Raw genomic sequence first — 22293 nt, 5'->3', positions numbered from 1 at the left:
AATTCGGTGGCGCAAGCTTTATTGCTTTATTCAGAGTCTAGGCCTTAATTAATGTCTACGCTACTGTAGCTAGACCGAATCACCCTTGTCACTTAAGCAAAATCTTAGACTATCAGTTGGCCTATGCGCAGCTGAGGCTGGAGCTTCTACTCCTCTCTTGGCGTCAATCACAAGGCCTCTCTCTATACTCCAGCGCTAACATCAACCAAGATCTTGACGTGGTTATCCTTGTCGTTGATGAGTGTTTGGAAGCCCTCCTCAACAACCTTGTCCATCTTGATGACCTTGGTGATCATTCCCTCAGGTTTAATCTTGCCATTCGATAGAGCATCGATAACTTCTTCAAAATCTCCGAGGGCGTATGTTGCACTACAGAACTGTCAGAATACACTGTTTCAAGGTTTAGGAATCACTTACCATCCAACATAAGATCTCTCTCGGAACACAATCTGGTTCATGTTCAACTGCGCCCTCTTCTCCCACACAGCAATGTTCACCAACACTGCCCTAGCCTTCAAGCAATCGAACGCCACATCAATAGCATGTTGCGAACCTGCAGCGTCGAAACCAACATCTGCTCCCAGACCTCCTGTCAACTTCTTCACCATCGCCACGACGTCGTCCTTTGTAGGATCGAATACGTGATGCGCACCAAACTTCTTGGCAAACTCTCGCCTCTTGGAGCTGACTTCAGTCAACATGATGTTCTTGCATCCTCGTCCGACGAGGGCCTGGACAACAGCCAGTCCAATTGGTCCGCCGCCGACAACGAAAGCCGAGTTGCCATCTTCATAGGGCGAAATCTTGGTTGCGTGCCATCCAACAGCAAGCGGCTCGACCAAAGCGCCAACTTCGAGGGAGACATTATCCGGTAGCTTCTTGACAGCATCTTGTGGCACAACAGTTGATTCGGCCAATCCACCTCCCCAACCACTCAAACCGATAAAGCCGTTCTGATCGCAACAGTTCTGAAGACCACGCTTGCATGAACGACACTCGTTGTCGTAGATGATAGGTTGCACGCAAACACGGTCACCCTTTTGAAGACGTGTGACTTCACTGCCGACTTCTTCAACGATGCCGCTGAATTCGTGGCCCAGAGTAAGTGGTGACGTCTCACCAGTGATGCCGTGCGGGGTGCCGGGTTTGGGAATGAGATTGTTACCGCCGAGATACTCATGGACATCTGTACCGCAGATTCCACAAAATTTGGGAGCAATGCGAACGGTAGTGGGGTCTAGAGGTTTGACTGGTACGGATTCAAGACGGATGTCTTGTTGACCGTGATAGCGGACAGCCTTTACTGATTGTGTTGATGTCATCTTGTAGTACCTGAGCTGGAAAGAAGTAGAGAACAAACCGACGGAAGAGAGAAAGAGAGGGAGGAGGGGCTTTTATGCAAGGACCTTTGGTCTCTACTCTAGAGAACAGCTCCTTCGGCCGCAGCAAGTACGAAGACGTAAACGTGACATGTACGCTAGGTTCCCCTCATTCGCAAGACATGCCACGTCCCAAGACAGCAATGCGAAGTCACAAAGTACAAATAAAGTGTGGTGATGCACCGATCGGATTACTGTCTTTGGCTTAGACCAATCATGAGATGATACCAGGATTCAAGGCTCCACGAATGATGGGATGACTTTGAATGCGGGGAAGAAGACCCTAGACCGGGATTTGGGGACGGATATGGGAGACATTAATGGGTCAGTTACTGGAGAGTTGAGAGGGATGAGGTAAAGATCATCGGATCCAGTTGTCTATCTTGCATAGAAGTGTGGACATGCCGATGAGACCATATCATGAATCAGTAAGCGAACGATCATGGTGGGACTGAAGAACGTCCGGGTATATTCTTGGTAACAAGACCTATGTAAACAGAATATGAGATTTTGCAGCAGTGCCAGCAGCAAAAAAGAGTGTATGGTGTGTGATCAACTCCCAAGTCAGGTTCAAGCAATGTACATCAGACCGGAATTATAGTACTTCGTCTACAATAATTTCACGAAGCAAAAAGGTACAGTCAATAAGTGAGAATAATAAAGGATGGTTATTCATAAAACGAAAACTATAGCAGCTAATCATTGTCCATCCAACTCATTCTCATAAAAGCAAACGCTTTCTTCGAGTGATCTTTGTCCCATCCAGCAGATCCCTCTTGTTCCAACCTCCACATAAAGACCCCTCATTGTTCTTTGGCATAAAACTTTAACCCGACTTTTAAGTGGCATAAGGCTGGTAAACAGTACCGTTGCGCTGGGCCTCGCGCAAAAGTCGCTTGTTGGATCTTGTGAGCCAGATCTTGAGGACAATAGCGCAAGCACTAGATGAAAGACCAAAGGCCATCATACCAATGAAAGCACTGATATAGCGAGGCTCCTCCTTGGCGACGAACATGAAAGGAGCAGTAAAGTTACCGATCTGGGACAACAAGTTGCACAGGGCGACGGAAACAGCTCGCTTCTCGGGAGTCTTGGCCAGAGCACCACTGACGTATCCCATAATAAGAGGGTTGGCGATGTACATTCCACCGACGTAGATGAAAGAGGCACCGTAACGGGCTCGGGCATCGGTGGTGGCGAGACAGATGATGAAACCAGAGCAAGCAACAGCGACGGGGATAGCGTAATGCAGACCTCTCTCCTTGACCTTGTCGGAGTGCCAGGCGTTGACGTATGAACCGAGGGCAGCAAAGATGTAAGGGGGAGCAGTGAGGACGAGAGCGATGACAGGACCGTATCCCCAATCAGCGGCGAGGCCGCGAACAATTGAAGGGTAGAAGTTGGAGAATCCGTAGGCAGCAGAGATGGTGATGTTCATGAGTGTAAGGATGTAAAGCTTAGGATCGCGAACGGAAAGCTTGAGTCCCTCCCAGGCACCGGTCTTACCCTCAGAGGTAGAAGGTCGATCGGCAATGACACGAGCGGCGGCAACCTTTCGCATGTCCTCAGTCATAGTCCACATGGCGCTACCGGTTGTGGAAGTGGGATAATCAGGGATGAACCAGATGCAGATCATAGCTGAACCAGCACCGGCAGTAGCGAGAATGATGAACAGCCATTGCCAGCCAGCAAGTCCGTGAGCCTGTTCGAGAGTGGCGTAAGTGGCAGCGGCAATAAGACCAGCGGAGCAGAAAGCGATTGTCTGAGCGGAGTAGAGGATAGCCATGCGGAAAGCAATCTCCTTTCTTGTGTACCAGCAACCAAGGAGGTAAATGGCACCAGGCAGAAGAGGAGCTTCAACAAGACCGAGAGCGAATCGCACACCCATAAGACCAGAGTAAGATGAGACACCGACGGTAGCAACACTGACGCCGGACCAAACAATAGCCATGAGACAGAGGTACAGACTGGGTCGAATCTTGGTGATCATCATGTTACTGGGGAGTTGACCAAGGACTGGAAGCTGGTTAGCAAAGCTCGGTACTACTATTCGTTGTTCTGTCACTTACCATAACCGAGAGAAAGAATAGAGACAGCAGATGAGAAGTTGGATCCGACGAGACCCAAATCAGCATCGAAGGAACTGAGGCGCGCATGACCGATGGACGCTCTGTCGAGGTAGTTGAAGAAGTAAAGACACCAGACACAAGGCATGAGGGTCATGTCAAGACGTCTAACAATCTTCTTCTCCAGCTCTCGCCAGTTGGGAATACCAAGGGCTTCGATCTGCTCCTCGGGGCTGGGGAGACGGCCTTCCTCCTTCATGTAGCCTTCCTCCACGGAGGCCAACTCCTTCTCAATGGCAGAAGCATCATCGGCTTTGATGTCTGTAGGACCAGTAGCAGCGTGGGTAGCAGGAGCCTGAGGATCCTTCATAGCATCACTGCCAACTTTCTCGTTGGGGGTGGCCATTAGAGAATGGGTCTCCAAACGAAGATTAGGTTTTGGGAGAGGGTATGCCCTTGGACAATGCTCGAGACGAGAAACTAGCTTGTAGGAATGGACTCAACTCAGAGAAAAAAGGCACAGAGAGGAATGAGAAAGGGGGACAGATCTGAAGAGACAAGCAGAGACTGGGAGTGAAGAATGAAGAAAATGGGACCCAAGTTTTATATTTACAAGAAGTCAGTCTAAAACCCCGCATGGCGGTTGACGGTCAACCCCCGGGGGAGGGAGACACACAGACTCTGTCTCCTCCTGACCCCGAAGCCAAGAGTCCGGGGGATCAAGAAAACCGCAAAAATTCTCTTGGTCCTGGGAACGAAAACTGGGGTGCGAAGGGTCGGAAATCTGGGGCCCCATAAAGCGAGGTGCGAGGTTCGCCGATGTGTCTCAGTCTTTGAGGGGAAGATCGTCGGCGACAAGTCCGTACGTTTGGTTCAGCCGTTTGTTCCATGTTATTTTGGCGATGTTGTCAAAATCGGATACAATAAATTACATGTTTGTACGTACGAGGTGGTGAGGCTCTTTGTTAGTCTGCGGCTCAGCGTGAGGCTCTTGACGGGAAGAAACACCGCATTGTTGAGGCGCTTCGGGGGTCATGACCTGATTAAGTTTAGTTGTTGAGACTACCCATTTTATGCTTAGTTTCTAAGTTTATATCTCGTCATCCATTTAAAAATGTTCCGATACTCCTTAACAAATATCACGACCTCGAATTTGCATCGTGAGTCCATTCCCAAGTTCGACATCAACAAGAGAAACAGTTTACTTCTGATTTTCTCAGTCTTCCGCTATCTGCCGAGTCATTCCAAGCTTATCACTCCTGCCAAGTCTTTTTCACATCGGCGTTTTCGCATGATGGCTCGTAGAATTGCAGGAATATGACCGTGTCGCATTGCCAAGTATTATTCTCCATATATCAAGCTGAGAGGATGCGATGATATGTTCCCGGCTCTTGGAATTTGGCCGAATTTTACCTGTTGCCACGGATATACACGACAATGTCTTCCCGTGCCAAGATATAAAGTGTCCACCATTGCCTACTCAGCTGCTATTTGTATGTCTGTATCTCTATTCCCGTCTGGGCAGACAGGGATTATTTCCGCTTGGCAGAGCATTATTCATCAGCGGCCAATACACTGACAACAAACATCGACAAGAGTTTAAGGTTAAGCCCTGGAAAAACACTTGGCTGATGAGTATCATAGGAATCGCGTGAGTTTCATGCGCCAAGCACGTCTATCTTATACTCATTAGGAGTTTCTTTCTGTAAGAATTGGAAGGTTTTTACCTTTTCTCTACCCGCGGGATAAGACTCTTCTCCACTTGTGCTCCAACTGCGGAGTCGACGGGTTGGGGTCTGTTGTGTGTCTGTTCCCCGATTCGCCAAGGGTTGTTCCCACGGGAGACAAACGTTGTATGAGGGGCGAATAAAACTGTGTCTTCCTTGTTTCAATGGAGTAATTATTAGACAAAGACCCTGGGTGCTATTCGAGGCTCCGTAATTATCAAGCATAAATCTATGGTTAGTAGGCGATACTCCACCAGATCACACATCACAGGACCCTTTCACGGGTGTCAAGACCGTGTGAGGGATGAACAATGATTTCTTGACTAAGTCTATTGACAATTTTGAATCAAATACCAAAGGTTTTTTACAAATAGACTCAACAATGCCGGAGAAATCAATTGCCTCACTGCAAACATCAACATCAGCCAACATGTCATGATTGCACTCGCCAAGCCGGTTCAAGGCAGCCGTTGAGAACTGAACCCACAATGTCGTGATAAGACCCTTGGCGAACATTCGCTTCCCAGTTTTACTTCCGAAACTGGGAAGGGCCAGTTCAATGTTCGCCACGCCTTGTTCAATTTTCGTGCTTGCATATAGAAACAGGTGAGTCCGGATATATAGTGCTCAAAGACCGATAGCTGTCCGGCATTTACTAACAAGTGGATTGATAAACATTAACCAATGTTCAGAAATGACGACCTATGATCAAGTGTGTTCGTCTAAAGTGACTGTTCGTGGTTATTGGGGTAAATTTATATGTTTTTGTTCATCGAATTGAACTATGGAAACAAGTGAGCAATGCACACGCACACACAAGAATAGTGAATAACATGAGTTGGCTTATAATATGGCTTCTGTGTCTTCTTGCTTTAGCTCGTCATTCTCCAAAATCTACGGATGTCAGAACCACCGCAACAGGTAAGTTTCACGGCATCAGTTTCGCACACTTGTTCCATCATGTCTTCCCAAATGACAGTCGAGGAGTTGCGGGCTCAGCGCCTGAGAGCCGTAGAGGCTAGAATGACTCATCTACGCACTATCATTCAAAGTCAAAGACGTGCCGTTAGAACGGCCAGTCTACAAGTTGACGGTGACGTTGAGATGACTGAAATCTCCAAAATCGAACAGGGTCCTGACAGTATCCATCAAGATCAGATTCATGACATCCCCGATGTTGACATGGTTGACGTTTTCAGTATGGATCAGGTCGATGGTCTTCTCGACATTGAGATGACTGACGCACCCACCAGGGAAGAAAGTCACATATCCCCACTCGAATCGACAAACTCAGAAACGACAACCTCAGAAACGACAACCTTTGATGACATCAAAGACTTTTTGCCAACTTCGTTTCCGATGGCCTAGCAGGCCATCGAAACAAGAAAATCAGGCGCACCTCGGGGTATCAGAAAAGTTGACCGCTATAGGCAAAAGAGATGGAATTTTTGGACAACTTATGCTGCTTAGACTAGGCTTCTTAGACTACTAGGATATCTTTGTACTCTAAGACCTAGAGTAGGAGGCCGACGTTTCTGCTACCTACTGACTAAGTTGCTGTGGTTCGGCTACTAGGATGGACCCTACTCATGGTGAGTTTGATAAGCTTAATTTGCATTTCTTGGCCCTGATGATACAGGGGCTAGACTGCCGTAGTACAGGGATTGACAGAGAGATTTATACTCTGCCCAGACCTTTACCTCAGTCCCAAGGGAGTTCATCGCGTTGAGGGTTGTGGCTGACAAGTGGATGTTCTTGGCACAGACTGGCGTTGCTGACGAGCATAATCACAGTAAGTACTCTGCCACACATGTATTTTCTTAATTCTTCGTCTTGTATTTTGTTTGCCAGCATTTCAGTAAGTATAGCCAGCTCTGAAGATTACCCTCATAACTGATGATCGCCGAAATCAGGTGAAGGATTAGTAAGCTAAGCTAGGTAAGCATAATTCCCTCGGGTAAGATTTGACGTCTCTCATCATTTCACATCCACCTATGAGTTTGTGAATCCATGACCTGTTCATCCCCACAGCCCGCGGTATGTGATCTATCATCTGTCATAGGCGAACATGTTCGAGCTTGTGGGCTCGTCCTCTCCGGATGAGGCTCCACACCGTCAACATCAAGCAACACAAAGACAACACGGCATTTCACATGACAGCCAAAGACAACGGGATCAGACCTGGGACCAGGATATGGAAACTACTACTATGGATTTGGCTGATGGGAATTTGATTGGTCCCATCACTGTGGGCAACGGTGCTATTACTACAGCTTGTCTCACCGGGCTCGACAGTCCCTACTCTGTTCTTGGGTGCAGTCTTCTTGACCCATTCGATACCCTATGTGAAAGCCCTGAACGATTACGACAGCTTCTAAGACATCGTATGAACCCAAATTATTTGTTCTTTAGTACAATTAAGCTAATATGCAGCGTAGCATTAGTCAAGTCTGCTGGCGAACCATTGTTCCGAGTCGACCAACAAACCAATTTGGTACTGTTCCAGGGCTTCCAGGTAGAGGACGCCCCATTGTCTTTCTTGGCGGATAAGACGTTGTTCCACGCTCTATCTCTTCTCCTCACTTTGGAAGCGAACAACCATGTACCAAACTATGAGACTCTGCATCACCGTGGCCAAGTGCTCGAGTCTCTTAGATCAGACTTGTTGCATTCTCGTGATGGCGTACCATCGCTACAAATCATCACGGCTATTCTGATGCTTATCAGTTATGAGTACCGAGTACAAGACACCCAATCTAATCCTGACACGGCCGCTATGCATATTCGTGGGCTTCAACGAATAATGCACCACCCTGATATCTTGGCCAGTGGGTACAGTCCACAACGCATCCAACAGATACAACGCGCTTTGTCCTGGCAGGACATAATTTGTTCTCTGGCGACGGGTACGCCTCGGCTGTTACCATTGGAGGGCAACGATGCATTCGATCGCTTACGAGAGAACAAACTATACCACAGCTGCTTTGTTTTACCAGAAGGACTCGCGCCGTACACTGGTAGCTGGCCTGAAACATCATTAGCCGTGTTCGAAGACCTGAATGCGATGTGTCAGCTTGTAGACAGAATACACGGACAAAACGCGTCATCGGCAGACTTGAACGATGAAGATATCAATACTATACCCGCCCCAGTACCACTGATGGAGGACTTGGACGACGAGGGCTATCCACTATACAATAACCAGGCCAACTTGGAGATTCGGCTTGTGGATCTTCTCAGCCAAACAAAAGCAGATTCGCAAAATCAGGATGACTTGATCTACAGAGCGTGCCTCTTTGCAGCATATCTCTGCACGTACAGACTCTCTGCAGGTCTCTGGGAAGGTCATTTCGTACCAGAAAAGTGCGTCACAGAGATACTTAAGTGCATTGCAGACTTTTCAAGACATGTGTCGCCGTGGAAGCTTGCTCCTGACATATCGTTCTGGTTACTACATGTGGCAGGTGGCCTGACGAAGAGCCAGCTGAACAAGAAGCAAGCGGCGCTGCTGATGCAAAGGTACCGACCTTTTTATTCAATTTCTTATAATTTGGACTGGGAAGTGGTTGAGATGAAATTGAGGAAGTTTGTGTGGTGCGAACACACAATGAAGTCGAATCTTTATCGATTTTGGCAAGAATGTCAGAATGCTTACTGTCAAAGATCCTAGAAGGAGGTAGTTGTGAAGGAGTCTGGGAGAAATGCGCGAAGTTTTAATATTATAATAAAGATAGATTGATTGGGCGCGTAAATTTCTCTTGATCCATATATTGATTGAAAACAACAAGATGCCTGCTTCAGCTTGCCACAAACGTCGAGTCCAAGATGCCCCTGTTAGTTCTGTGGCTAATTACGCGATGAACCATCTTGTCTTGGATTGCGCAACGATCAATTATTGCGTGGCTGGAGAAAACTCTCCTATGTCTTGCTTCAACGTCTAAATGGCGTCAGTCAAGACATTCTCCATGTTTCATGAATCTCGATATAGGGTATTCCGGCGCTTTGAGGTCAGCCTCATTCACTAAAACATCTCGCGTATTTGCATCGGACATGTATCGTTCCGAAGCATCCCTGCCAACACCAAGACTCACCGGTACAGGGCCGGTCAGCCACTGCAAATTTCGGTCAGAGTTGTGGGCAGGCCTCAAAACTCTACCTTTGTGTGTAACCAACCATTCTGTCTGTCTCAGCATCGTTTGCCTCCAGGGATACATGTCTCTCTCGCCACAGGACATGGCGGGCGGGGGTTTTGGCGGCCGTTTGCGTTGTCTTACCCTTCCAACGGCCACTGGCAGAACCCCCGCCTGTAACATCAGTGGTGAAAGGAACTACTGTTGTGAAAGCTTGAGAGGACAATGTTTGGTCAATTGAGCATGAAACCTCTGGTTCCTGATGCGTGTTTCTATAGATATCACGTATCAGCCCTTCACGTGGATAGAGACGAGATTAAATGATATTTGACTGATCTCGATTGCGCTAAGATGATGGCTGAAGAGGGCGAGATTGCGGTGGGAAGCTGTCTTGTGGCTGCATGCGCTGTAAAGGAATAGCGTGGCAGCCTCTCTAAAAGACTGGTGGGAAATAACGCTCGAAAAAGAAATATATTAATTATTGTCCTGTATTGGTATCTCGTGTAACACACCAAACTCAATCACGTACCTGTCTCGTGGACATCTGGTCAATCACATGGTCGATGATCTGCAAGTATACGGAGAGTGGTCAGCTCTCATGCATCCAGTTCTGATGTCAACCAAGCTCCAACACGTTTCACGGTGACCGTTGAAGTTGCACAAGGCAAGATTGAACCAATCCAACCGCCAATTAATCCCAACTTGTTGCTTCTTTTCTAGGCGCGGCCCGCTAGAGACCTGCCGGTGGGAACTAGCCCCAGCTTGACATGGCTTGCTTTAGACCATCTTGATCGACATCCCTACTTTGCGATTTCCCTCCACGATCTTCGCATTGGGCATGCAGGAGCCCGACACGCGCTGGACTTTCAGCCCTGACTAGCGAAGGGCAGTTTTGACTATAAAGAAGGTTTGAATGGTCCAGACAAAAGAGAGAGTGTATCAATCATGGCAACCGTCACAACTCACCTAACACTTTCATGCCGGAAGAGGGAAATGCCCTCTTTCGCTGGCGTCGCTGGCGCAAACGCAAACTCGAACAAGAAGCGAAAGCTGACAGAACCTGCTCCGGCTGAGCAGCTGAACAACAACAACAACCCGCGATTGCTTGTTGCCAAGACCACGCCCTGGGCAGATCTACCGCGGCAGGCGACATGTCTTATTTTATTCTTTTTTGTCGTGTGGGTTTTTCAATATCTATACTCACATGAACCTATGGCTGACCGTTCGCAGAGCAAAAATGGCCAGCACTAGACCAATACCCACGTCTTCTCCACACTCTCAACAGATCACGAAACCTCCAATACGGTCAAAACTTGGATACGTCGAAATAACAAAAGCTCTCGCCAACTTGGATATACTCAACTCAGGAGTGCGGGAAATACTTACACAGATTGATGGGTTAATTAAGACGGCAGAGGAGATAGACTGGCTACTAAAGGGAGGACCAGGGCTTGCATGTTCCGTTGTACGAACAAAAGAGGTTGGTCAAATGGTGATTGACTCAATTCAAGACAGGTTGGCGTTTTTAGATCAACAAGAAACATGATTGGATTGAATGGGCCGGGAGTTTTCCGTAATGACGCTATACCTTATGGGACACGACAAAAGTGATTAAATATAAATATAGATAATTAAACACGGTATCATTGCAAAATGAACTGCATTATAGTCTGCTGAGATCAACAGGACAAAGACAAAAAAAACAGAGTCTCTTCTATCCAACAAGTTCATGGAGAGACTGATGATTCTGAAATGTGCAAAGAATGAGGTTCTGCCCGGGCTCGAACCGGGGACCTTCTCGGTGTTAACGAGATGTCATAACCAACTAGACCACAGTACCTAAGCTGCTTTTGATGTAAGACATCTGCTGGCTTACGGTCTATGTCGACAATCAATTGGACTGTTCGTCGGCCGTCTTTGAACAAATTTTAGTTGTTGTGAAGATCGCTTTTGCCACATCGTCACCATCCTAGCTTGTCAACGTCTCCAGCGTCTTATCATTGGTCCCGCCTAATATCTAACTAATTTTTCTAACCATTGCTCGGCAACATCATTGCAGACCGAACTCTGTGACTCGATTCGAAGATATCATCTGCTGAGGTCAGTCCAGGATTCTTACATGAGCCAAACCCTGTACAAAGGAATTGGCTGCGAGTGAAAGTCACAAACTGAGAGAGCTTGTAATGAAGTGGAACTAATGTAGTGATTCTGAATGCATCCTTACGCATGTAAAATAATGAAGGAGTGAGCCTATCTATCAGCAACCCAAGTAACACATAGAACTGCCGCACCAGCAGCTAAAGCCCCCAAAACCAACATCTGTAACCCTTCGACGAGGCACGTAACAACATTTCCTCTATCCGGATTCAAGATCCAACTCTTGCCGGCTCCAAAAGTAAACAATACCATCAGACACAGAATGCTACTCAAGCGTAGTCCCATGCCCACGGTACTGGCAAAGAAGTAGGGCAGAAGAGGGATGATGCCTCCGATGGCATAGCCAAGCGATATAGTCAAGCCAGATATAATAGGCGACGTTGTGAGTTGAGGGCTGGGAAGTGATGTGTGGTCCGTGAACGATTCAAGTTTTGATATGGTGTGTCGTAAGTCCTCTGGTTCTCTTTGTAGGTTGTCAAGAATTGTAGTGATTGTTGAAACAGGTAGATCCAGCGGCTCGAGATGATGCCTAACGAGATCATCCAGTTTTGATTGCATCTTCTCTGACTGCTCAACCATGCAATCCGTCTCATTTGCTTCGTCGCTACTGGCGTGATCCCTCAGGTCCTCTTTGTCTAAGATAGTTGAGTGACCAGGGAGACACTCATCGCGTGCAGCGAGATATCCCCCAATTCCCATGCTAATACTGCCGGCGCATAACTCTGCCAAACCGCCCGTTATGACGGTGTCTGCCTTCCCCAGAGAGCTAAGCCCTGCTGTGAGGGCAAAGGGAACTGTTAGTCCATCGGAGAAGCCAAGCGTGAAGTCGGAGAAGAAGCGCTTCAAGGATGGTGTTTTAATTGATTTCATATTTGTGCTGTGTTGCTGAGATGAGAAGGATTGAGAGATGTGAGTGAAAGCTGGAAATATTGAAAGCAACCAATTGTCTGTGAACTGATGATCCGCTGAAGATCAGCTGGCCGCAACATCGCACGTGCCTTTGATAGCATAGCTTCTGTCTTACAAGACATCTATTAAAGACTGTGCCATTGGATAACGAAACATGAGAGCTATCGGCACTTTCTGCCGACTCTGTGCCGCTATTTCCGTGCGTGATTTATCCTGTTGGACTTATAGACACACATGCGACAATGCTGTATTCTTAGTGGTTGAGTCGCTAAATTGCCACTACCGAGTGCTAACAAAAGAGCCGCAATGCCAGTGCCGATCTCCAGTTTTAGAAGGTCCCCAGTCAACCAATTTGGCAGCGTGATAGTGAGGGGTGTCTTGTGCACTGCAGTACCAGGGTTGGAGAAAACAATTGGTTACCTAGTCTAGATATCGATTATAGCTACTTGGGTACTACAGCACATGCTCGTAGTATGATATCTTCGGCCCGAGGCTTGGCAATCTACGATATGTGCTTGGCAAACTATCGCAACACAAGTAATCGGATCTAGCTAAATAATTGCTTAATTGTTGAAGAATAATCAATGTATTCTCGGCTATCTATTGTTGTCTCTATATCGTGCACTCCACTAATACTTGCTCTCGTGTGTCTATTTAGACTTGACAGGCTTGTAACCCTTGGGAGGGTTGAGACCATCGTCAACCTCAATAGTATCCTTGTAGTAGCTAGACGCCTTAGATCCCTTCCACTCCTTCTTAATAGGTCCAAAAACCTTGCGGCCCGAGAAAGTATGCTCCAAGTCCAAGTTTGGCGCAACATACTGCTTGTTTCCACCAGCAGTGTTGAAAGGTCCCGCGTAGGAAAGATTCCAGAAATACTTGTCCATCGTGTCTGCCTTCCACTTCCTCAACTTATCGCCAGTCTTGCGCGCAACAAGGTCAAAGACATTGGCGCCCACATCCCAGCGGCCGAGGGTATCGAGATCCCAGTTGGCCTCAACGGTGGCAATCTCAGAGTAGTGGTTGTAGAAGCTGTTGTCGGTTGTGCCGACGAGATGCTTGGGAACAGCATCACCGAGAAGAATACCGAGGATGTGGTTCTGGCGGGCGTAGGATTCGTTTTCATCCCAAGTGATAAGAACAAGAGTGTTATCCATGAAGTGCTTATCCTTGAGGAGTGGCTCAAGAAAGGTGCGCGCCCAGTTTCCAGCGACAGTAACAGAAGTGTCGTGCCCATCAGATGTCATGTTGGGTGTGATGAACATCCACTGAGGTAGCTTGTTCTCCTTGAGATCCCGATGGAACATGGAGTGCTCAGTATCCACAAGAGAGAGATTCTTGATCTGCGAAAGTCGCTGTTCAGAAGTAGCTACGCTGTCATGAAGAACAGCTGGGTTGTGCTTGCGAACGTAGTCGTTCTTTCCATTCTGGTGGTTCACCCATGCGAAACCTTCAAAGCCTGTGTAGGGCATGTCTTCTTGGTAAAGACCCCAGGAGACACCTCGATGCTCAAGGAGATCAATGATGGTTGAGACATTTTGGGGGTTACGGTTGAAATCGTCGTTTTGCATGCCAAAGTAATCACCAGCAATGGCGGCCATGTAGTTTGGCTCTGATGGATGAGTGACGCCAAAGTAGTTGGAGAGAGTAACACCCTTGGACCTGAACCAAGAGAAGTTTGCTGTGTTTATTAGTCAAGATGTCATCAAGTGGTGAATTCTCAATACTTACGATCGCCAAAGGCTTTCTCGTAGTTTTCATTCTCAAAGTAAACAATGGCGATGCGATCAAACGCTTTGCCCTTTACCTTGGAGGTAGGGCTGCTGGTTTTGGCTGTCGCAGCAGCAGCAGCGACTTCAGCGGTACCTGTGGCTGTGTACTTTGTCTCCCATCCTGTCTTGCCCTCTTTGTGGCGAGGTGAATGGGCTAGACCAAGACTCGCAAGAGTCAAGATGGCGGTGGTTTGAAACAACATGGCTGATTAAAGATGAACCCGAGTACAAAGTTACTTCAGTCAAAATTCATAATTTGTGATGATATACCGAGTCTTATAAACTCTTGTGATATGATTGATGGGCTCGTCTGGTCTGATACGGAGATTGGGACTCGGAAAGGGTGCCGAGAAGTGTTTTCGTCCCTCCACTTTCGGTCACCAGAATAGGATCTTTTGTAGATTTTCCCTCGATTCCTCGGACCTATTGACAGCTGCAAGTCAATTACACTTCCAATTGGAGGGTAAACCTACGCACGTGTGGTTGCTATCTGCGTTTATGCGCATGCTATTTTTGTGCCGACTCATCCGGGTCAAAGCTAGCAGTGACACGACCCCTGTAATTTCCACTGTAAGCCGCTAGAGCTGTCCAACGCTAGCTGAGCACAGTGAGGATGTTGGGGTCGTTTCACTCATGATCTGTTCTTGACTTTCTAGAGTCAAGATAATCTCGTTGCATTGATGAGTCTCTGAGTGAAGATGGGAGAGACGCCGTTCAAATGGGCCAAGGAAGATGACCCCGAGTCTCCAGATTCATGGAGCGAAGAGGCTGAAATGTCAGACACGACCGTCCCAAGGAATGAGACTTTCGTGGGAAGGTGGATGAGGCTTGTCGTCGCTCTTCTGACTGTCCTCTCAATCTTCATGCTCACTGCATTCATTTTCTTTCAACAATCATCATTTACACATCACCAAGACTCTCATTCAGAACATTTTCAGACAACAAAGCCCCAGGCGACGCAGGCATCAAACAGCGTCGAATACAAAGAGGATATCCCGTCAATACCCCAACTTCGCGACACCAAGGAGTACATATTGTTACAGACATGGGACTTTGACGCATCTCCAACAACCAGAGAACATTTTTGGACAATAAATCAAGAGACACTGAACCCAGATGGCGTCTACAGACCCATGCTTCTCATCAATAACCAATTTCCAGGTCCATTGGTAGAATGCAATGAAGGAGATACAATCATTGTGCACATCAAGAACGACGCCCCCAATGCGACAGCGATTCACTTCCACGGCATGTTCCAGAACGGCACGAATGGCATGGATGGTACTGTTGGTGTCACGCAATGCCCAATTGCGCCGAACTCAACATTTACCTACAAATTCGACGTGAGAGGACAGCATGGGACATATTGGTATCATGCGCATCACAGCGCGCAAGCATCCGATGGTTTACTTGGGCCGATGGTCGTCCACTCCAAAAAGGAACACAACCTTCAGAAAATAGACTACGCGACGGATCGAGTTGTCATGGTGCAGGACCACTACCACAACTTGACTTCTGAACTACTGATGGAGTACCTTGCACCTGACCAAGAGAACAATGAACCTGTCCCAGACAATGGTCTTATTAATGGACGGGGTCTTCGCGATTGTTTGGACTTTCGAGGTTGGGATTGCAATAGCACTGATCGAGAGATGCCGAACATAAATCTGGAGGCTGGTCAACGACATCGACTTCGCATCATAAATGTTGGAGCATTTGCTGAGTTTCAAGTACAATTTGACGAGCATCCATTCTACGTTACCGAAGTTGACGGCACCGACGTACATCCTGAATCGGTCCATCGACTCAACATTCTTCCTGCGCAGCGGTATAGCGTCATCTTGGAAACAAATGCCACCACAGGATCTGCCTTTTGGATGAGAGCGCGGATGGTGACGCACTGTTTCAAGAATGAGAACGAACGATTAGAACCCGAAGCAAAAGCAATCATCCGATATGAAGGCCATAATAAAACGTCTTCAAATGAGAAACCTACCAGCAAGGAATGGCCCGATGCCATCGAAGTTATCTGTCGCGACCTAAACACAAGTTCCCTCCGACCAGTCGAAGTTATCTCACCACCCCCATCGGACAAAGTCATCATTTTGCGGGCAAATTTTGAGATTGGCGACTGGCGCTTGGCTAGAGGTTTCTTCAACGAGTCGACGTGGCATCCGAACATCACCAGTCCATCCCTCCATCGCTTCCTGGACTCTGGTGTTCAGAGCACATCGAAAAAGACGCCAATCGCAATTAACGAACGCGTGTTTGATCGTAACAAAGAGCTTGTTCTGGAAACAACAGGCATTCAAACAGTCGACATTTCCATTAATAACTTCGACGACGGCGCGCATCCCTTCCATCTCCACGGTCACAAGTTCTTTGTTCTTTTGCAAGGAAGAGATGGATACCCACCCAGTCCTGCTGAACTCCCAGAATATCTTGAAAAGCACAATCTTTTGGAGAACCCTCTGAGACGAGATGTCGTTACAGTCGAGGGATATGCTTGGGCTATTATTCGGGTCGTGCTCGATAATCCTGGTCTTTGGGCTTTTCATTGTCATAATACATGGCATGCTGAGTCTGGAATGGTGATGCAGATGTTGGTGCGGCCGGAGGTTATGAAGGATTGGAAATCTACTTCTGAAGAGAGAGATATGTGTTTGAGGGACGGTGTCATGTCTGGGATGAGACCTGATGATAGTTTATGGTTTGGGCAGTTTAATAAATAGTAGAGTACAACAATGCGACATCTCTTTACCCGTTTGATCATTGTTACATGATTTTTGAAGACTGCATAGGTGCATCCTCAGGTCAACATGTATATGGCATTACCATGTTGCAAGACTACTTACACAGAAATCATTTATTCCTATATCAAACTGTGGTCACAGTCAACTTCTTCAGGTTCGCTTGCTGACACTGCCTGTCACTCGTGTTGCAAGTGGTAAGTAACCGTGCTCTTTCAGAAGCCAACAAACAGCTCGGTAACAGTTTATCATGCTTCACTCAATGAAGAGCCGCATTAGAACCTACCATTCTAGAGTACAATACAACTCTATTGTTGATTACAATGCATTGTTTGATCAAATGTTCAATATCCTTCTTGTTCGTCGTTCCTTTAAATACCCTGTCTCATACCACTCCAAATTTTTAATCTTTCTCCCACTACACATCTTCTGAACTTCATTATTTGTACTATTGCTAAGATTTTCGACATCTCACACTAACTACATCAGAAGCTTTTCACCATCACCTCTTACATTTTCCCACCGCAACCCTCCTCCATCTTCCTCATGCCGTCCCTTAGCCAACTCCTGGCTTATGCCAATCAGGAGTTCACAGATGTCTACAACAGGGGACCGTACACATCGTACAAGCAAATCGAATTCCTTTTGCTGATTTCTGGTAAGTCTTTCAATGATCTTATCGCCGATCCAAAGGGTGTATTCCGAGACCTAACCTATGACACCATTCTAGATGCCTGCATCGCGGCTAGTGCCGATGTCGAGGCTACATGGAAGGGCAAGGCTGGCCGTTGTACAGCTACTTCGCTCAAAGTCTCTGATCAACTGATGCGCAAGTATCCAGGACAGTTCGAGTTTGAGTACTTTTCTGTACGCCGTGGTAAAGTTAGCCATCGCTTCTCACGATGTGCCCTAACAGGCATCGTCATCGATGTGATTTGCAGCATGGGTGCTTTCATCCTACCAGACAACGAACTCCGGACCATCACCACGATGTACACGCTTTCTTGGGGCCATCAAGACGGCAATGTCTACATGATTGACGAAGACGGAATGGATCAGTTCTGCGAAAAGGTCTCGCACGTCCGAGCCCAGGCTCTTTGCCTCTATGAAGTTTCCCGTAGCGGCCAGCTCGTTGTGCTCTTTCGAGAACTCAACCCACGGTTCTTGAACCAGAACATCTCTGGATACGAGTACAAGACTGCCATGTTTCCGCATGGGTGCATCAAGTTCAAGCTCAAGCCCGACAGTGCCTCGGGTCCGGGCCTCAAACAGCTGCACCTAACGCCAAACCCGGATGATCCTGGAGACAAGACAATCATCGTGTGGAGCCAGGACCATACCGACCAGGACAGAGGCGAAGCTCAAAACGAAGTTCACTATTTCCTGGCAACATGGACCGGATGCCATGCGAACCGGCAGTGGCCAGCGGATGGAATCAATTGGTTCTACCGGGAGCTGTTCTGGCAGCTTTGTCTCGGTTATGGAAACCCCAAGATCTTGACTAAGGCTGATGCTGAGTATTCATTGCCAGACAAGGGCGGGTTGGGTCTGTGTACTTGCTAGTCAGGTACCAGATTGCGGAAGTGGCTTCGGCTTTTAATGTCGGGGTTCTAGGAAGGTAATTTGTTCTTTTTGGCGTTCGAGGCGTTAGGGAATGAAAGGTACGAATACAGTAATATAATTTGATTGCGTAGATGATAATTTGCACGATATTTGCTACTTCTTAATTGTGATACGTTGATGTAAATGCGATATTGTATCCCACGAGATGTCCTTTAAAATCAAATATGTAAGTAAGTGACAAGTGTTGATCGACAGTATTCCCACTCACTGCCTGAGTAAGCATGGGTATCATGTCCTTTACTCAAACTTCTCAACATCTCTCAGCTCCTCTCCATCTTCCCCTTCACCGTCCTCGAGTGCAGGTCTCTCGGTAACAGGAAACGTCGGCGTAGAGTTATACCAGATGAAAGTCCCCAAGCCACCAGTACACAGTACAACAAGAAGCTTCAAGCACCAACTAACAATATTCCCGTACTCGATCAGCCAGCTCGCGATCCACTGCATGCATGGTGTAACAAGAGCCTGTCGTTCTGCTTCCAAATCTGGATTGACCGAGTATATCAGGGCGAGTATCGCCAACAAAGTCAAAGTCAGCACGATTGCTACCAAGATTTGGATGACGGCGAGAAGAATGGCGATGTTCTTTGTAGTTTTAAGGACTTCGAATCCTGCGGCGACAAGCGGGGTGACTTGGTCGAAGGCCGCGTTGACTTGTTTGGAGTAGGGCATGCCCATCTTGACGGTATACGATGTTGTGATTACAGAGATGGATTTGAACAATGATAGTTATTGATCTCGGTTGTTTCATGTGGAAAGATAGATCTTGGTGATATCTGACGTCAGTATAAATGCGAACCAAGTTATCTCGACCTGCCTGATGGAGTTAGGTAGTGATTGGTTTCATGGAAGCATCAGCTTCTGTGCTGTGTTGGCGAATCAGCTAATGCATGGATGAAACCCTTCCAGAATGACAAAAACGTCACGTGGTGAAGAGTTGAGTCAAAGTTGTATTGTTCAAGTCACATCGGGATAATTAAAGTAGGGTTAGATATTATTGTCGACTTATTTTTTATTTTTTTTTAATTTTGGCGTTAACTCTGTCGCTATTATGGCCTTGATCTATAATCTACCTCTTTGTCTAGCCGAGTGTAGTTCCTAAAGCATGGTGAATACTTGGTCATTTACATGCTCCCTTGTTGTTGATATATTTCACGCGGGCGATTTCCTGAAAAGGATAAAGGGTTCCTAGCTAGGTAGTGAGTGGACTTCTTCTGGAGCTTTGCTGTAGCAGAGAAACACAGTTATTCGTAAAGAGGTTGTATACAGTTAGTTCTTTTGGTCTATCAGCCAGAGTCCTTGCCTTTTCAATATACTCAGATCTATCAACAAAAGATCTATCTGAATTAAAAACTCAATTTGTCAGACCACGGTGTTTCCAATGACTGGCTTTCCCAACAAGAACACGTACGTGATAGAAGAAGCTTCTTCAGGGCTGTACACACCGAGCTTGTGTGCATGGGAGCCGTCCCACGTAAGTATCTAATGCCAAAGAAAGTTTAGATCACCTCCTGTGAGACATTTTTCCTTGAGTTTCTACTTATAGAACTTTAGTTTTTATGGGCGATAGTAGAGCACGGTTCATGGTTTATTCTTGTATTTTTCTCAGATGTAAAGAAAAACTTAATCACAACATTGAGTATAAAATAAACCATTATCCTCCCGTCCATTCATCTCTTTTTCAATTTTCCACATCACAAAACCCTCATCATGTCAAACACAAATTTTTCTTCAGACCAACGACGACAAGGTACTACCTAGTGAGGTACTGGCTGGTGAAATGAGTGCCTTGACACTGGAATCTCGAGAACATGGAGAAGTACTGAATGCCGAGTCACCGGCTGACACAAGATCCAGCTCCGTCAAGAGACCCAGGTCAAGCTTGAGACCCAACGCAAGATCCAGCGCCGGATCTAGCTCCAGCCAGTATGTGAAATATGATGGAAATACTTTATCAGGACAGGACCGAACTGACGATCAGTGTTTAGCGAGCCAGATGGAAAACTGTACCTGTCCAAGGTTGCATCTCTGAACAAGGATGATGTGTAAGATACCGTCGGACTTAAGCCGTTTTGTGGAGGAACAGGAAGAACTTTTGTGCAATGGAACACCTCTTAATAGTGTGTCTCTGAACGATACCGTCAATATTGCCACTCTCTTTGGCACGGTGAGACTCCTGGTGGGAGGTCAAAGAGGGCTCCTTGTTGTTCACTGTGGCGCAAGGTTTCAAGGCGATTGTATGATGTTGGATTGCTGTGTATCTAAGATGAATCAGATACTACCTGTCTCAACAAATCAATTAAATCAGAAACATGTCTTTTAATAATCCTTGAATCTAAACGTGATGTGTTGTCTCAAATTCATGATGTGATAGATAGTAAACGCTCAACCTGCGACAACTGCAGGGTACGCGGGTGGCTACAGTTTAGGCACTTAGTAACTAAAATATTTTGCCAGTCATTATTTAATTCCATCATGACTCTTACACCATCCAAGCTCAGCTCAGCTCTGTTCTACGCGTTTTATATCATCCACACATTTTTGGTCCAAGAAGCCACTTTGTTAACCGAGTAACACACGCCAAATTATCAAACGCGTTTTCAAGGTTGCTTCCCGCGGCTGCAACGCGTCGGACATATTCTCTCTTGAGCCGCCCCCTCATTTTTTTTGCCACGTAACATGAGTTTTCATTACCAGCCTCACTTTTAGAGAGACACAACACACCACAACACAACATATAGGCCCGTGGCCAGGACTATAGACATCCTCGGAAATGGTCAGCGCCATTCCTCGTCGCCATGATACTCGCACGCCCGAGAAGCCGCGCAAACTGTCGAATCCGCGACTCAAAGGAGACAAACTCATCGTCCGTCTAAAACTGCGCCCATCAATCCTCGCTCAATTCCCCACGAAAACAAAACCTCTAGAAAAAAAGCCCACGACAAAACCGCTCATCAGAGAGCACAACGCGCATCAGCTTCAATTCCTCGACCAGCTCATCAGCGAACAAAGTACGGAGCTGAACCGGTTAAATCAAGAGCGCTCTATCACGATGCAGAACATCGAAAACTATGAGCGTGTGTGCAGCATGCACCTCGACACGTTGCACCGGAGTCTGGCGGATGCGTGCGATCTAGGGATGACGAGCTGTGAATTAAAAGATGGCGATGGGGATTCGACGAGGCTATTGAAAGACGACATTCAGCAGATGAGGCAGGGCGTGCAGAACTGGAGCAGAATCTTGATGGAGGCCAAGCAGGACCTCGCGAGCAAGAAGCATCAGATAACCATGATAGCCACGAGTCTCAAGACTTTAGAGGAGGAGCGACAGCAATTGAGTCAGTGGATGTGAGCATGGTTACACCTGATGAGATGAGGATTTGGTACATAATAGACTGTAGCATTCTACTGGGTTAGGAAGGGACACGGCATAATGATGACTCCACGGGCTTTCTCTATATTAAAATTATTCCACTATCACAGACACACAAAGCATATTTTTCTCGATTCATCATCAATCGTGCCGCGATTCTGTCCAATCTGCCTTTTGACGAGTTGACATGTCCTTTTCCAAGACCTTGTTCCACTTGACATACCCGGTCGCATTCAAATGAACGTTATCCTCGCTCATTATACCCTCCTGATCGTCCCCAAAAGGTAAGAAATCAGTGCCATTCTGGTCAGCAATGTCACGAAGCATCTGGTTCGCCTCATCAATAATCTCATCCGTCAGACCACGCTGTTTGAACAGCGCAGTGATGACAATCTTGACATCCGGAAGAC

The 22293-nt window shown here is 46.9% G+C and overlaps 13 protein-coding genes and 1 non-coding gene across 14 annotated transcripts in view; 7 read left to right on the top strand and 7 right to left on the bottom strand.

Moving 5' to 3' along the window:
- Positions 1–25: 25 nt before the first annotated feature.
- Positions 26–1338, bottom strand: FGSG_07683 (uncharacterized protein). Its single transcript, XM_011329177.1, has 2 exons — positions 418–1338; positions 26–369 (listed from the first exon to the last, which is right to left on the bottom strand). Exons 1-2 carry the CDS (start codon positions 1320–1322, stop codon positions 183–185), a joined length of 1092 nt encoding a protein of 363 aa, XP_011327479.1. The 5' UTR covers positions 1323–1338; the 3' UTR covers positions 26–182.
- An 879-nt stretch (positions 1339–2217) lies between these two features.
- FGSG_07682 (uncharacterized protein) lies at positions 2218–3851 on the bottom strand (the record flags this gene model as incomplete). Its single annotated transcript, XM_011329176.1, has 2 exons — positions 2218–3395; positions 3587–3851. 2 exons carry the CDS (start codon positions 3849–3851, stop codon positions 2218–2220), a joined length of 1443 nt encoding a protein of 480 aa, XP_011327478.1.
- Positions 3852–6132: 2281 nt separating this feature from the next.
- FGSG_13187 (uncharacterized protein) lies at positions 6133–6540 on the top strand (the record flags this gene model as incomplete). The annotated part of the gene is made up of 1 exon (XM_011329175.1): positions 6133–6540. The coding sequence occupies one exon, from the start codon at positions 6133–6135 to the stop codon at positions 6538–6540; it is 408 nt and encodes a 135-aa protein (XP_011327477.1).
- Positions 6541–7182: 642 nt separating this feature from the next.
- On the top strand, positions 7183–8842 carry FGSG_13186 (uncharacterized protein; the record flags this gene model as incomplete). The annotated part of the gene is made up of 2 exons (XM_011329174.1): positions 7183–7209; positions 7235–8842. 2 exons carry the CDS (start codon positions 7183–7185, stop codon positions 8840–8842), a joined length of 1635 nt encoding a protein of 544 aa, XP_011327476.1.
- Positions 8843–10247: 1405 nt separating this feature from the next.
- On the top strand, positions 10248–10848 carry FGSG_07680 (uncharacterized protein; the record flags this gene model as incomplete). Its single annotated transcript, XM_011329173.1, has 2 exons — positions 10248–10480; positions 10533–10848. The coding sequence occupies 2 exons, from the start codon at positions 10248–10250 to the stop codon at positions 10846–10848; spliced, it is 549 nt and encodes a 182-aa protein (XP_011327475.1).
- A 220-nt stretch (positions 10849–11068) lies between these two features.
- Positions 11069–11142, bottom strand: FGSG_20678. Its single transcript has one exon. It is a non-coding gene; the product is annotated as a tRNA-Val (tRNA).
- A 410-nt stretch (positions 11143–11552) lies between these two features.
- On the bottom strand, positions 11553–12490 carry FGSG_07679 (uncharacterized protein; the record flags this gene model as incomplete). Its single annotated transcript, XM_011329172.1, has 2 exons — positions 11553–12379; positions 12484–12490. The coding sequence occupies 2 exons, from the start codon at positions 12488–12490 to the stop codon at positions 11553–11555; spliced, it is 834 nt and encodes a 277-aa protein (XP_011327474.1).
- Positions 12491–13017: 527 nt separating this feature from the next.
- On the bottom strand, positions 13018–14384 carry FGSG_07678 (uncharacterized protein). The gene is made up of 2 exons (XM_011329171.1): positions 14100–14384; positions 13018–14049 (listed from the first exon to the last, which is right to left on the bottom strand). Exons 1-2 carry the CDS (start codon positions 14341–14343, stop codon positions 13019–13021), a joined length of 1275 nt encoding a protein of 424 aa, XP_011327473.1. The 5' UTR covers positions 14344–14384; the 3' UTR covers position 13018.
- Positions 14385–14838: 454 nt separating this feature from the next.
- On the top strand, positions 14839–16872 carry FGSG_13185 (uncharacterized protein; the record flags this gene model as incomplete). Its single annotated transcript, XM_011329170.1, has 1 exon — positions 14839–16872. The coding sequence occupies one exon, from the start codon at positions 14839–14841 to the stop codon at positions 16870–16872; it is 2034 nt and encodes a 677-aa protein (XP_011327472.1).
- Positions 16873–17230: 358 nt separating this feature from the next.
- On the top strand, positions 17231–18453 carry FGSG_13184 (uncharacterized protein; the record flags this gene model as incomplete). The annotated part of the gene is made up of 3 exons (XM_011329169.1): positions 17231–17248; positions 17380–17548; positions 17621–18453. 3 exons carry the CDS (start codon positions 17231–17233, stop codon positions 18451–18453), a joined length of 1020 nt encoding a protein of 339 aa, XP_011327471.1.
- Positions 18454–18750: 297 nt separating this feature from the next.
- On the bottom strand, positions 18751–19188 carry FGSG_07676 (uncharacterized protein; the record flags this gene model as incomplete). The annotated part of the gene is made up of 1 exon (XM_011329168.1): positions 18751–19188. One exon carries the CDS (start codon positions 19186–19188, stop codon positions 18751–18753), a length of 438 nt encoding a protein of 145 aa, XP_011327470.1.
- A 703-nt stretch (positions 19189–19891) lies between these two features.
- On the top strand, positions 19892–20947 carry FGSG_13183 (uncharacterized protein; the record flags this gene model as incomplete). The annotated part of the gene is made up of 5 exons (XM_011329167.1): positions 19892–19984; positions 20246–20436; positions 20499–20555; positions 20632–20677; positions 20885–20947. 5 exons carry the CDS (start codon positions 19892–19894, stop codon positions 20945–20947), a joined length of 450 nt encoding a protein of 149 aa, XP_011327469.1.
- A 336-nt stretch (positions 20948–21283) lies between these two features.
- Positions 21284–21862, top strand: FGSG_13182 (uncharacterized protein; the record flags this gene model as incomplete). The annotated part of the gene is made up of 1 exon (XM_011329166.1): positions 21284–21862. One exon carries the CDS (start codon positions 21284–21286, stop codon positions 21860–21862), a length of 579 nt encoding a protein of 192 aa, XP_011327468.1.
- Positions 21863–22024: 162 nt separating this feature from the next.
- The window catches only part of FGSG_13181 (uncharacterized protein), a gene marked incomplete at both ends in the record, with an annotated part of 645 nt that continues 376 nt past the window's right edge, over positions 22025–22293 (bottom strand). The window contains one exon of the mRNA XM_011329165.1: positions 22025–22249. Coding sequence (XP_011327467.1) covers positions 22025–22249 — 225 coding nt within the window. The remainder of the gene's footprint in view (positions 22250–22293) is intronic.

Source organism: Fusarium graminearum, chromosome 4 (genome assembly GCF_000240135.3).
Source record: "Fusarium graminearum PH-1 chromosome 4, whole genome shotgun sequence".
Lineage (NCBI taxonomy): Eukaryota > Fungi > Ascomycota > Sordariomycetes > Hypocreales > Nectriaceae > Fusarium > Fusarium graminearum.
The sequence above is the reverse complement of the archived record's forward strand: the minus strand, read 5'-3'. Positions and strand labels throughout refer to the sequence as shown.